At 39.7% G+C, this 12,623-nt stretch overlaps 1 protein-coding gene across 4 annotated transcripts in view; it reads right to left on the reverse strand.

Annotated features, from left to right (window-relative positions):
- Positions 1 to 12,623, reverse strand: part of nhsb (Nance-Horan syndrome b (congenital cataracts and dental anomalies)) — a 55,762-nt gene that overhangs the window by 18,574 nt on the left and 24,565 nt on the right. Inside the window, exon 1 of one of the 4 annotated variants that reach the window (XM_052063011.1) lies at positions 266 to 1,782. The exons of the other annotated variants lie outside the window; for them this stretch is intronic. Coding sequence (XP_051918971.1) covers positions 266 to 317 — 52 coding nt within the window. The 5' untranslated portion in view covers positions 318 to 1,782. Of the gene's footprint in view, positions 1 to 265; positions 1,783 to 12,623 lie in introns of those variants that run through there. 4 annotated transcript variants of the gene reach the window in all.

A 12,623-nucleotide genomic window follows, 5' to 3' on the forward strand; every position in this document is an offset into this window, starting at 1 on the left:
TTTTTCTTATTTTTCTGTCACATTAGGAAAAGCGATTACATTTCACGATGAAAGGGTGACTTTTATGGTAGATTTATTGCTTCCAAAATGGGTTCAATTTGACCGCGATGCTAAAATTACTAAATTGAATATCAAAACATACAGTACACCCAGGTAGATGACCATCTTTTTGGTTTCCACCGATGCCAGATTCGCATACCAATTCTTGGAGCCAGACGCAAATGATGTGAGAAGACAATGATTGAAAAACTCCATTTCTCCCTACCTTTCGATGGCACAGGGACGCAGCCAATCCCGAGACAAGTCAAAGCCATCATTCCCTGCTGTTCATCGGTTCCCCCGTTTTCCCTCTTTTCATTCTTTCTTTGCCACCCATTCCATTTCCCTTGTATGTCACAGGCACTCTCGCAAACTCAGCTAAATATATTTCTGTGCAAAGCGAAACATTTAGACGGGCAACATCTGTAGTCACACAACCTCCCCCTCCACCTCCTCACTCGCCCACCTGCTGTCCCCTCTTTCCCTTTCCCTCAGATGAAAATATCTCTGCTTGCTTAATCCGGTGCAGTAAGTGGAAGTCTTTTTTGTTTTAATTTATTTTATTTTTACTCCACCGGAAATAACTTTGTACTCAAAAGGGATGATATTTCATGGGAAATGCTTGGCGTCGAGCCGTGTTTTTCACATGGAACACTGCCCCCATGTTTTGAGAGTGATGGTAGGTTCCTGCTTGGGCATGGCTTGTCCCCGACTGTAATCTCCTCATGATGCAGTAACATGTGGACAGGGGGTGGAGGGGCGTGGGGGGCAGTCAGCTACCAAGCATTAAATGCATTAATCCACCACATGCTGCGAATTTGTATCACATGCTTCTATGCAATAAGTGACCGTTGGAGTATGCTCAACAGCCGCTCACTTGCGTTGTTATAAAATCAACTAGTCATTTAAACACGAGGGATCTAAAAAATAAAATAAAATCTCTCACAAACACAGAAGGAGAAAGGACTCTGCTCGAAATCTACGACAATCTGGAGATCTAGATGTCACAGATTTTGGACGACTGTTGGCAGTTGACCCGAGGTACTTTTGAGTTTTCAACCCCGGCTTGATGAGACGGTTTGTTTTTTTAAAAATCAGAAATACATCTTGAACCATAATGGCTGAGTATTGAGTTTATTTCTTGAGGTTTATTTGACACCAAATCCAGCATACTGCCTTCCTAGTCACACCAGAGACCTTTTAACCTTAATGTGTCACATGACATAGGAAGGAAAAATGGCTTATTTGGCCAAGTGTGTGTATTTTCCCCTCATACAAGAAACCCGTTGAATCATTTGAACAAGTAGCATGCGAGTGATCAAGTGGAAAGCATGAAAATGTGAGCAAAGTACAGTATACAGCCGGCAGCCACCGGATGAAAGCAGCAATCAATGGTGTCATCTTTTGATCAGTCACATTTGCAAGGAGCAATGATGCTAACGGCGGATGTAGGATCATAACTTATTATTAATACGTTTACCTTATAAGGCGTATTTATAATTCCCGATTGGTCCATTTCTTAGTAGATCACCGTGTTATTTGATGTTATTCTGCATTTGTTGCACAGCAGAATAACACTGTTTGAGATTAATTTTAAAAAATCTAGTTCAATAAAATGTTTAATTATAATAATTTTTGTCAGTACCGGTGCTTTAAGAACCGGCAAATTAAAAGCAATGGTTGCCGATCCGCGAACAGCATGTGCTTGTCTCAACTGGTCTGTGACGCAAAAAAGATTGAAGGCCACTGCTATAAAGTACAATTTATACAACCCCCGCCCATCACCCTTCAAATCCCCCCCAAACCAAAACTATTATATGTCCCCTTTAATCAGACAATTATGCCTGATAGAAATGAGACCCCCTCCTCCCTCGTCAAATTTCAACTACAGTCTTGTGATTTTTTCTCTTTTCAGTGAAGCCCTGATGTGCCTTTGAACTTCTTTGCATCCATATTCATAATGTTCCTGTGTATCTAATTCTCCCGACCCCTCTCTTTTTTTGTGTGTGCTGCACACCTGCACTATTGTCTCGTGGCCCTCTTCCATATCCCCTCTCTGCCCCCTTTGACCTGCAAATCATTTCTGGCAACAAGTGGGTGCGTTTTAAACGCTCATTTAGATTCATGTTTATGGCCTCTCTGTATTGGATAGCAGAACTGAGTCGCAGGGTCCAGCATAAGCCCTTTTTTTAAAAGTCACTGTTACATCACAGCTAGCTTGCCAAAACAGGGAAAATATCAACAAAATAACTACAGGTTCGATGTGTGAGGCATTACTGTCTCTTTCCAATGTGTTGTGTTGTGTTATTTTGACTTCAAAATGGCGCCGCAAGAGTGGCTGCCTTTCCAGCAGCTCCTATATTTTGTTGTTGTTCTTCTTCCTTTCATAACTTTGCTGCTGTGAATTTGGAATGTCTCCATTGCGAGACTACTAAGTTTTCTTATCTTATCTTATCTTATCCTATTGTCCTACTACAGTACTAAAATTTCTTTTGCTGCCCCCTAGTGACAAAACACATCACGCACATTGAAGACAAACCATTATTCAGATTCAGAAATCTGAATAATTAAAGTGATAGGGCTGACAACACATTATCAAAATAAAATGAGCATGATGAATACAATTAAAAAGACATCCATCCATCCATCTTCCGAACCGCTTGATCCTCACTAGGGTCGCGGGGGGTGCTGGAGCCGATCCCAGCTGTCTCCGGGCAGTAGGCGGGGGACACCCTGAATCGGTTGCCAGCCAATCGCAGGGCACACAGAGACGAACAACCATTTGCACTCACACTCAAATTATAGAGGGATGACATGTATGGTGAACATTTACCCTAATTTGAGTGATTTCTTTTAGCTTTTTATGTAGAGTAAATGTACACTGTATGTCAAATTGTTCACCAGAAAAATAAATGAAACACACTGTTCTAGCACATGTTTTTATTTTTCAAGAGAAAGAAAAGAATTGCCCTTCTTCCATGAAATTGACATACAATCTTCAGGCATACGTTCTTGCTATACTGTAACCATTGGAAATGGTCGAAAATAAACCCAACATCTGAATTATAATGTATAAAAGGTGCAGTATGAGATGTTTTAATGATGTGTAAAATTCTAAAATGTCTTCAAATCTGAGTAGAAAAGCGGCACCAGGGAGTAAGCGTTTGAATATTTTATGTTGTTGTTTGATATCTCCGTGTTCAAGCTTTTCAAGGCTCGTGCAGTGTTTTCACCAGCCCAATTTTACAACAGTGTTCCTTAAGAGGCTGTGTATTAGCTGTGTGTAAACTGGAGGGGGGAATTATTCTCATCTATTCTGCTGTATTCCACTCGGCCAACAGCGACTCTTATTTGGATGTATCTTATCAACAAAGGGTTATCAAAAGATCGAAAGAGAGTTGTTTCGAGACAAATGTGATTTTCAAAACGTTGCCTCGATTCACCAAAATGAAATGTTTCTCCAGGAAATGACCCAATTCCACTTGCCTGCTGTAAATAATGTAATCTCTTCATCTATTTATGTCAGCAACGTATAGCGACAGAAATTAAATGTTCTCCCACAAACTGGCAGGAGGTACCCAATTAACCTGCATCTCCACCTGTTGCCACGCCTACAAAAGAAGAATAACTTTGTCTTCAACTCATCAGACCCAGACTTCACACTGAACAAGAAAACACGTGTGGGTAAATTCAGAGGGGATCATCATTATTTCAGTAGATGGACTGTTTCTGTGACATTTTTTTTAAGGCGATGTGCCGTGAGATTTTTATTCATGTGCTTTGGATTTAAACTCTGTTGACAAACAAAACTGTAGTCCTGTAGCATGGGAACAGTGTCTCACAGTGGTGCTAAGCAAACGATCAAAAAAGACATTCCATATGTGGTTATATTGCGTGTGTTTGACAATATATCAGCTACCTTGTTGGAATGGCAAAAAACAAGCCGTCGCCCGTGTTATTTTTAACTGTCTCCATGGAAACGGGCACAAAGGCAGCAAATTGGTGACTTGTACTTATCTTTGGGGAAAGACTCTGACAGCTGGTCAGTGTGTGTGTGTGTGTCCCCGCGTGCGTATACCGGTTGTGTGTATTGATAACAATTTTTATTAAATTGAACTTATTTTACAATGCAAACTTTAAAATGTGGACTTTTTACATGAGCATGCCTGTCGTATTTATTGCCATCTGGTTGTCGTCAAGAGTGAGAATCACTTCAGAGGCTGAACGTATGTTGACGTATTATTTCACTCTACCCAGTAGTCTTTCTTAAATGTGCATTTTATTATTTATTTACCATGCTGTAAATGATGGGCGACGAAAATAACGATCATGACGTCGAACGTTGTTTTTTGCTCCCTGCTCACTATGCGTATACCGCCACCCTCATTCTCCATTCCAGAGATTTTATTCACGAACATCATCACTCACAAAAAGGTCTGAAGTGTTTTTGGTCGATCAACTTTCCAATTTTCTGTCCCAAATGACGGGAGTACTCTGCAACAATTCACAAAACTCATCTTATTCATTCCACTACCATCATTGAAAAGGTTATTGACGGATACTGCATATGTTTGCTGCACCTGTTTTTTAGCCTCTTAGGAACTTTCTATTCACTACGTGCTATGATGGAATGGAAAGTACGATGTAAATACTGCCTTAAACTATTTTATATTGTGTGAATATGTAATTACAGTATATCACATTGCACAGTTTGTATGTAGTCAAGTTCACCTTTATTGAGTCCAAATTAAGTTTGAGTCACAGAGGTCCGATTCCACTTTAAGTTGTGTCCACAAAATCCGAGTCGAAATCCACGTCCAGATGACATTATGGGTAAACTTTAAGACCCAAAAATACTATTTTCACGACAAAATGCTGAACACTCGTCTAAGATGGCACGGAACCCTTTGTGTCTGCAGATAAATACGTTTTTGTGGTGCCACTGCAAGTGTCCAACAAAGTTCGACGTGGTGCCATATATGTCCGAAATTGTTTTCTTTCAGAATCTGCGGGATGCTTCATGATTTTTTTTGGTTTAAATTTAAGACATCGAGGCTAAAGCCCGTTCTTAATAATTGGTCAAATTACATTTTATAACTGCGCTGAGGGCTGATGTGAGTGGAAGAAAAAGACTGTGTGCTTTGGCGCTCGCAGTCAGGTTAGCCACTCAGATGGTGATTCTGAAAAACTTCATTTCAATTACTGTCTTCTGAAGGAGGATGTTAATTTTCCGGAATAAAAACAAGGTTGCACTCGGTTGAGTTGATAACAAATATTTTGCGAGTTCAATGGCCGAGTCTGAGACAAGTCCGAGTCAAGCCCGAGACAGCAAAAAAACAAAAAACAAAACGTTGATTCTGGACTGTGGACTGTTTTTGCCCTGGTACCGGTATGTCTTTGCATTTGCCTTGATTTTGCTTTTATATACTCTGCTTTCTGTTTCTAAGTCATGAGAATCTGTTCTCAATTGCATTACCCGGATAAATGGGAAAAAAAACAATACATTGATAGTTCTTGTTTTGGAGCGGAAAAGTAACTTACCGGTACTTGTGGTTCATCGCTTTTTCTTAAGAGGTGTTTTCTGTTCTTTAGGTTCTTTGCGTCGTATCGGTAATCGTCACAGGTGGCCTGTTGCTTTAAATAAAGGATTGTGGGTAATATCCTTCCATATAGGTGCGTCAGCAGTAATCTATGCTCATAGTGGGTTAAAAGTGGCATCTTTCCTAAGCACTGTTAAAATTCAAACCATCTTTCCTCCGGATCCTCTCGCTCAGACAGGAAGAGAAGGAAAACTGAGGGAATGCATGTCTCATTTTGGAATGGCCTGGATACTGTAAGAATCTCTAGAAAAAGAATTACCTTAAAAACCTGCGAGAAAGCATGGGCGCGAATGACAATCCGCGACATGGTGGGGGTACATTGTACGCTGTATCTGTCTTGATGTGATGCAGAGAGGTGGGGACTACCTTAGATAACCCGAGCTCGGCTCCAAGTGTCCTCGACAAACCAGCAAATGTAAAGCATATAAATGAGCTGGGAGGAAAAAAAAATCCGACGACGGGAATAAGGAAATTAATAATTGAAGTACTGCGTTGCAGCGTACTCAATACTTAATCTTCATTATTTATCATCGGGATCAATGCGTCTGTCCAGTGACGGAGATGTTCTCTTTATCATTGGTTTGGACGAGGGATCGTGTCATTGAGGACATTCCACTATGTACGTCTCGCTTTAGAAGCCATCTGACAGTTGCTGAGTGAACATATCGTTTCTATGGAAACAACTTAAAGATTAAAGCTGTGAAGAGACAGAGCCTTGCCAGAGAGAATCCCACAATGCCTTGTGCCTGGGGATCTATGGGAAAGAGAAAGGCGGAGGCACATTGTCAAAGTAGCTTGTGTGTGTGTGTGTGTGTGTGTGTGTGTGTGTGTGTGTGTGTATCTGTGTGCGTGCCCACTTGTGTCTTTGCCAGCTGCAGAGGTGTTGTGCTACAAATTGGCTCTGTATTATGACTGTTTGCGACACCAAAGTCAGCATCCATTAGTCCATCCTTCTCAGACCCCTCCCGCCAAAACCATCAAATACTACAGCGCGAATTAAAAAAAAACAAAAGTCTGAGAAACCCAGAAAATTACACGCGATGTGACAAACATTCATTATTCCTTATCTAATCTCTGCCATGCGAGATCCTTGACCAAAATTCCATCGCAGAAGCAACTTCCCACTCCCAACATGGGAATAAAATGTAAACGATCCCAGTATGTATCGAAAACAAAGTGTCACCCTGAGCCCCCCCCCCGCCTTTATTTATTTATTTTTTTATGTATGTGCCTCCGCCCCATATCCTCATCTTCACCGCCCCCCCCCCACCCCCTTGGGTGATGCCAGTGCTGTTGTCAGGCTCGAGCTGAAAGCAGCCAATCACGTGGCTCCATGCTGAGGAGCTCTGGGGTGATGTTAGGCAGTTTCATGCTCATACGATGAGCTTTGCCAAATGTAGGTCATGCTTCTCGTATGCTCACCCCGCCTTCTTGCGCCCGCTCGCATTTGCCTGCACACACACATATAAACCTCATCACCCCTCACAGACGTGCGTACGCACAGATAGCGTTTTTGGGAGTTCAGATGCGACAGATGTGCAAAAGTGCTACCTTGACTTATGACTCAATTCACTCATAGCCATATATCAAGAACATTTACCCAATGAAATGAATGGAGCCCCTGAAAGTAGTTATTATTCGTGTTTTAATCAATAAAAAATAGCAACGTATTGAACCCAACGATAATTCAATGGAATTAAAAAAAGCGCAAAGAAAAAACATGTTTTATCCATTTAATTGCTGAAAATTGGGACAAGCTGAAAGTCACAGCAATAGCAACTCAAGTGTTGCATGTGCTTATACAAGTACATACTGTGCACTGGCATCAGTGCCATTTGCATGTTGACGGAATAAAAATGAATAAATGCACTATAATCTGACTCAATTTTTTTTTTACTAAGCAAATAGTTTTGCACATTGATCTGATTACACATTTAATAGAATGTAAAAGACTAATTCAAAGCACCTTAAACAAAGCAGAGGAAAAATAGCATTTGTTGTTTTCACCCCGAACTACAACCATTTACGCTCACAATCACACCTAGCGAGAATTTAGAGTGGTCCATTACCTACCATGCATGTTTTTGGAATGTGGGACAAAACCCGAGTACCCGTGGAAAACCCACGCAGCAGAACATGCAAACCCCACACAAGATGGCCAACCTGCACCTCTGTACTATGAGGTCGACGTGCTAACCAGTAGACCGCCGTGCTTAACTACCGGTACATCAAATGTATTTTCTTTTAAAAAAAGTAATACATAACGTTTCAAATCCCATTCTAGTATTGTTGCTGGGTTTTCACTCGGCCCTGTTACCTGAACTGCAATATTCCTTCTATATTCCACACGTCGATAAGAAATCACACAAGATCCTCTGCAGACCATGGAAAAGGCCAAAAGTAAATTCACTTATTTAATTTTTCTTTATTTGAGGATATATGACTGGGGTGGTTGAAATCTCTTTGTGGCCTATTTTTTTTTTGTGGTTATTCGTTTATTATTTTTTTGTTGAATCGTTGTAAATTGCATCATGTTCATGTGTTTGCTAAACATACGCTAAAAAGTCACCACTGACACCTTAAAGTGCATCTATGCTGTGATACATTTCACAATATCGATATTGCAGTGTTTAAAAAAAATCTGCCCTGGGGCCATTTAGTACCAGGGCTTGGTACCCATCCCAACTCATCTGAGTTTAGAGTCGACAAGAGCAGGCTAAAAAACGACTTTCCCATCCAAACATGGCAGCTGTGTTAGCAGGGTGGAGTCCCTACAAATGTAATGGAGCATACATATCTTAGCATCCACTAGAAATACACAGTTTCAAAGGAGCATGTTGTGTGGACATATTTTTATCTATGAGTGTTGTTTTTGCCGGTACAATACACAGCTGTTTGTTTTTTTTTGTTTTTTTTGTAAAGCCCTTATCTATGGCATTGAATCATAATGGAGGTAAGAAAACAAAACAAAACAAAACAGGAAGCACTAACTTCATGGCCCCTGACCGCGAGAAGATGCACACCCTCTGGATGAACTTCTCAACTTTTCAAACAGTTCCAAGTTTTTTAAAATTTATTTTCAATAATTTTTAATTGCACTGGGCATTTTTAGCCAACACAAAGCAATCATTTTTTCCTGTATTGGGTGTTTCCTGTATTCCTGTATTGGAATATCCCCACCCCATTACTTTGTTAAATCTAAATTTAAATCTATACGTTGAAAAGATCTGTAGTTCATAATTTGGTTCAGACAATTATTCTGACATTCAAAATTCACCAAGAACATGTTACAGTAATTGTGCACAGAAAATGAACAGTAAGGATTTATAAAAATGAAAAAAGGGTGAAATCATTCGATCAACCCGTAGGGGCTCCTTCTTGTTCTGAACTCTTGTTGAACCGCTCAACTGTGCTGCAATATAGCACTTGTGGGATTATGATGTAAATAGCAGCCACATGAGCAAGTAGATTACACAGAAATGCATTTAGCAGTCTGTCTTCACTGGAAACAATGAAAGCAGTGTTTGATGTATTTGCAACATTCTCTCGATCATTTAAAAAAAAATTATTATTATTTATTTCTTTTTAGCTGTAATTAGACTGGGCTCATTAATTGTCATTTTCTAAATGCGTTCACCTACATTCTAACCGTTTTTACGACCAACTATCAGATAGACTTTTTCAAAGCATTTTATTGTTTCAGAGCCAGATCCTTTGACCGACTTCCAACTTAGTGATAAAAATAAATAAATAAAGAACAACACACTTCATTTACAGGTGGTCCAAGGCTTAGACTATTAAAAAAAAACTGTCACTTTATCAAGGCAGAGAAATTGAAAAAACAGGGGGAAGACAATGCTGAATTTTGCCTTTTTTTTCTTTTTTTTTTTTTAACCACCATAATTTGAATGCGTAAGACATCGTGGAAATTCATACGTAGTGAACATGATCATTCGCACTGATGAAGACACTTTGAGTCGAAACGCGTCAACAATAAACTCCTCTTTGCAACGGAGTGCCAAAGCTTCTCCAATGCCTTTTCATATTTAACATGATCATTGAGAGGCTGGCTAATGAAGTGACTTTTTTGTTGTTCAGACAAATGGCACAGATGTGCTCTTTGACGAATTAAAAGTCTGACCAGGCTGGCACTTATATTTTGCTCAATTGCTCCATGCCCAAACGCCATAGGAGTTACATAGAGGTGTGCGATATAAACAGTACAAATTACAGTATTTTATATTCATTCATTCATTCATCTTCCTAACCGCTTGATCCTCACTAGGGTCGCGGGGGGTGCTGGAGCCTATCCCAGCTGTCTCCGGGCAGTAGGCGGGGGACACCCTGAATCGGTTGCCAGCCAATCGCAGGGCACACAGAGACGAACAACCATTCACACTCACACTCACACCTAGGGACAATTTAGAGTGTTCAATCAGCCTGCCATGCATATTTTTGGAATGTGGGAGGAAACCGGAGCACCCGGAGAAAACCCACGCAGGCCCGGGGAGAACATGCAAACTCCACACAGGGAGGCCGGAGCTGGAATCGAACCCGGTACCTCTGCACTGTGAAGCCAACGTGCTAACCACTGGACTACCGGGCCGCCCCAGTATTTTATAGGAGGTATGAATTTGCCCAAAGGTAGAGATTTGGACCCTACCGAACAATTACAGATTCATTACGTCTTTTTACTGTACCTCCTTGGGTGCTCACTGCGCAGCGTGACAGAAATGCCCAAATTGTATATGGCCAGCTCTCAGAAAAAGTGCAAAAAGACCTCAGTGAAATAAAGTATGTTTACAATATCTGCTTCTTTTTGTGTTCTTAAAGAAGTGAGCAATTAATTTGGACAACATTTGGGCTCATTTTTATTTTACAAAAGCAGTTTGTTGCAGAGGATCATCCATATTTTGTCAGTGAAAGCACTAAATACTAAGTCGTTACGCCTGATGTACTGATTGTTCTAGCCATTTATAAAAATAAATAAATAAATAATTCCAGTGGCTGACATGAACGTTATCTCTGGGCAAGACGCGTCAGATACTAGCCAGTATAAATTTCATAAATTAACTTAATGTAAAGCGCTTCCCCATTGAATAGTTACCCATCACCTCGCTGTTTTCCGCCGTTCGTATCCGGGAATGCCTGTTGCATGTCCATCTCCCTACAAACTATAGCTAGCGAACTAATGTGGCTAAAAACGGCGCGGATCAGAACGTTCCCTTTTGCATCCAGTGTCAACATAGCATTTGTCACTAATCATCGCCTCCATGGCAGCAAAATAGCTTCTCAAAGTTTTGTTGTCATGTAAGGAAGATGAGTCATATTAACAGGAGAAAGCTGGCAAAGCCATAATAATTGCTCAGCTGTCATCCTAGTTGTGAAACATTGAAATAAGTGCTTGGGTGATAGAGTACACTTTTCATTCATGTTTCTTCTAACATTCCATGGGGCTTGGCATTCACACAAACCCCCTGAGCATAGCTGGGACTGCAATGAGCAAAATCAGGCATGCAACTGTAGCCAAACCAGTATCACACCTGAAAACCTGAGACCAAACAAGTTACGAAGCCAAAATGATTCAAACCACCTCTATATCAAAATACAACATGTCATTGAAAAAGCATGAATAAAATAAGCCAGAATTTGGAAGAACTGGTTTACAATTATGGATTTGATGCCACTTTTAATCTCATAATATAGCCCAAAATGACCTGTCCAGTCATCAGTGTAAATAACTGGGAATTTTATAATACCAAATTTTTTTGTAAATAATTAAAAATTTAAAATTGTAAATTATTTTTTTGTGTGCGCCCTATATGCTGAGATCGTGCACATGCGCATCTTAGAGGGAATATTGTCTGTCACATAGGTTTGCTGGAACTGCTTTATCGTGGATAGTAACTCACTTTGAACGGTAAACTAGCAGGCAAATTAATAAGCGCCTTTAAAAAAGATTATTTCTAAAAACTGAAAATTAATCAACATGTCTTCCCATAGAAGAGGGGCCTATAAGTTTAAATATGTATTACAGTAACATAATACATATAATGTAACTTTGATTAGTCCCATGTTGGAGAAACAACATACAACAATGTATTGCTACAAATTCAGAGCTAACAAAAACACGGTTGTACTTTTATTTGCATGTGCAAAATACTAAAAAATAACCCTGACCGATTGCCATAAATGTCTCAATTATATTTTGAGCATCGCTGTGATTGCGTTGGATTAATAACCGAGATTGTTCAATTGGAAATTAATTTTTCTGGGGAGTTGTCTCGATGAGAAAATATGGCTCAAAAGTTATTTTAAAAAACTATATATATTTTTTTTCATCGTTATCATGCGAGATTGGTTTCATAAGCAAGTATTAACTCCACAACTGTGTTTGGCTTTTTCTTTGGCTTTGAGTGCCAGTGATGATAAGCATACATCCACTATTTCAAAAACAACAATTCATGGGTACACCGTAACATAAAGAGAGCAATTCTGAAATGCAAACACAACATAGGTGTTGTTTTGTTGGCTTCTGACATCAAAGGCTTCATCAAAGAATGAGTTTGATGTTATTATAGCTGTAACTTTATTCATTTCTCTTCATACTTAATTGTTTCGAAATGTCGGATTGTTACGTAAAAGATTGCAATGTAAAAAGTGCAGTGTACACAAGTTTTCTGACAGTGAAAGTTTGAGCCAAAACAATAAAATGATTATGGCATTGTTCGAATAGGAAATTGGAGTTTCTCTTAAAATTATGCCCCTCAGGGGTATTTTGAATTTATATACCGGTATATTTTCATTATGAATGTATTATACTCCCCAATTATGGTACTAAAAATAAAAAAATCTTGGGCTGGCCATTGCAACTATGACTATGCAAATGAAAATACAATTGTCCCTTGTTTTCCACATGCTTAATCAAGCTTCAGATGTGCCCCTGCTCGAATAAAGTGAAGAAAAAGAGCCGCATTGATGGCA

This window comes from Hippocampus zosterae, chromosome 4, assembly GCF_025434085.1.
Source record: "Hippocampus zosterae strain Florida chromosome 4, ASM2543408v3, whole genome shotgun sequence".
NCBI classification, from domain to species: Eukaryota; Metazoa; Chordata; class Actinopteri; order Syngnathiformes; family Syngnathidae; genus Hippocampus; species Hippocampus zosterae.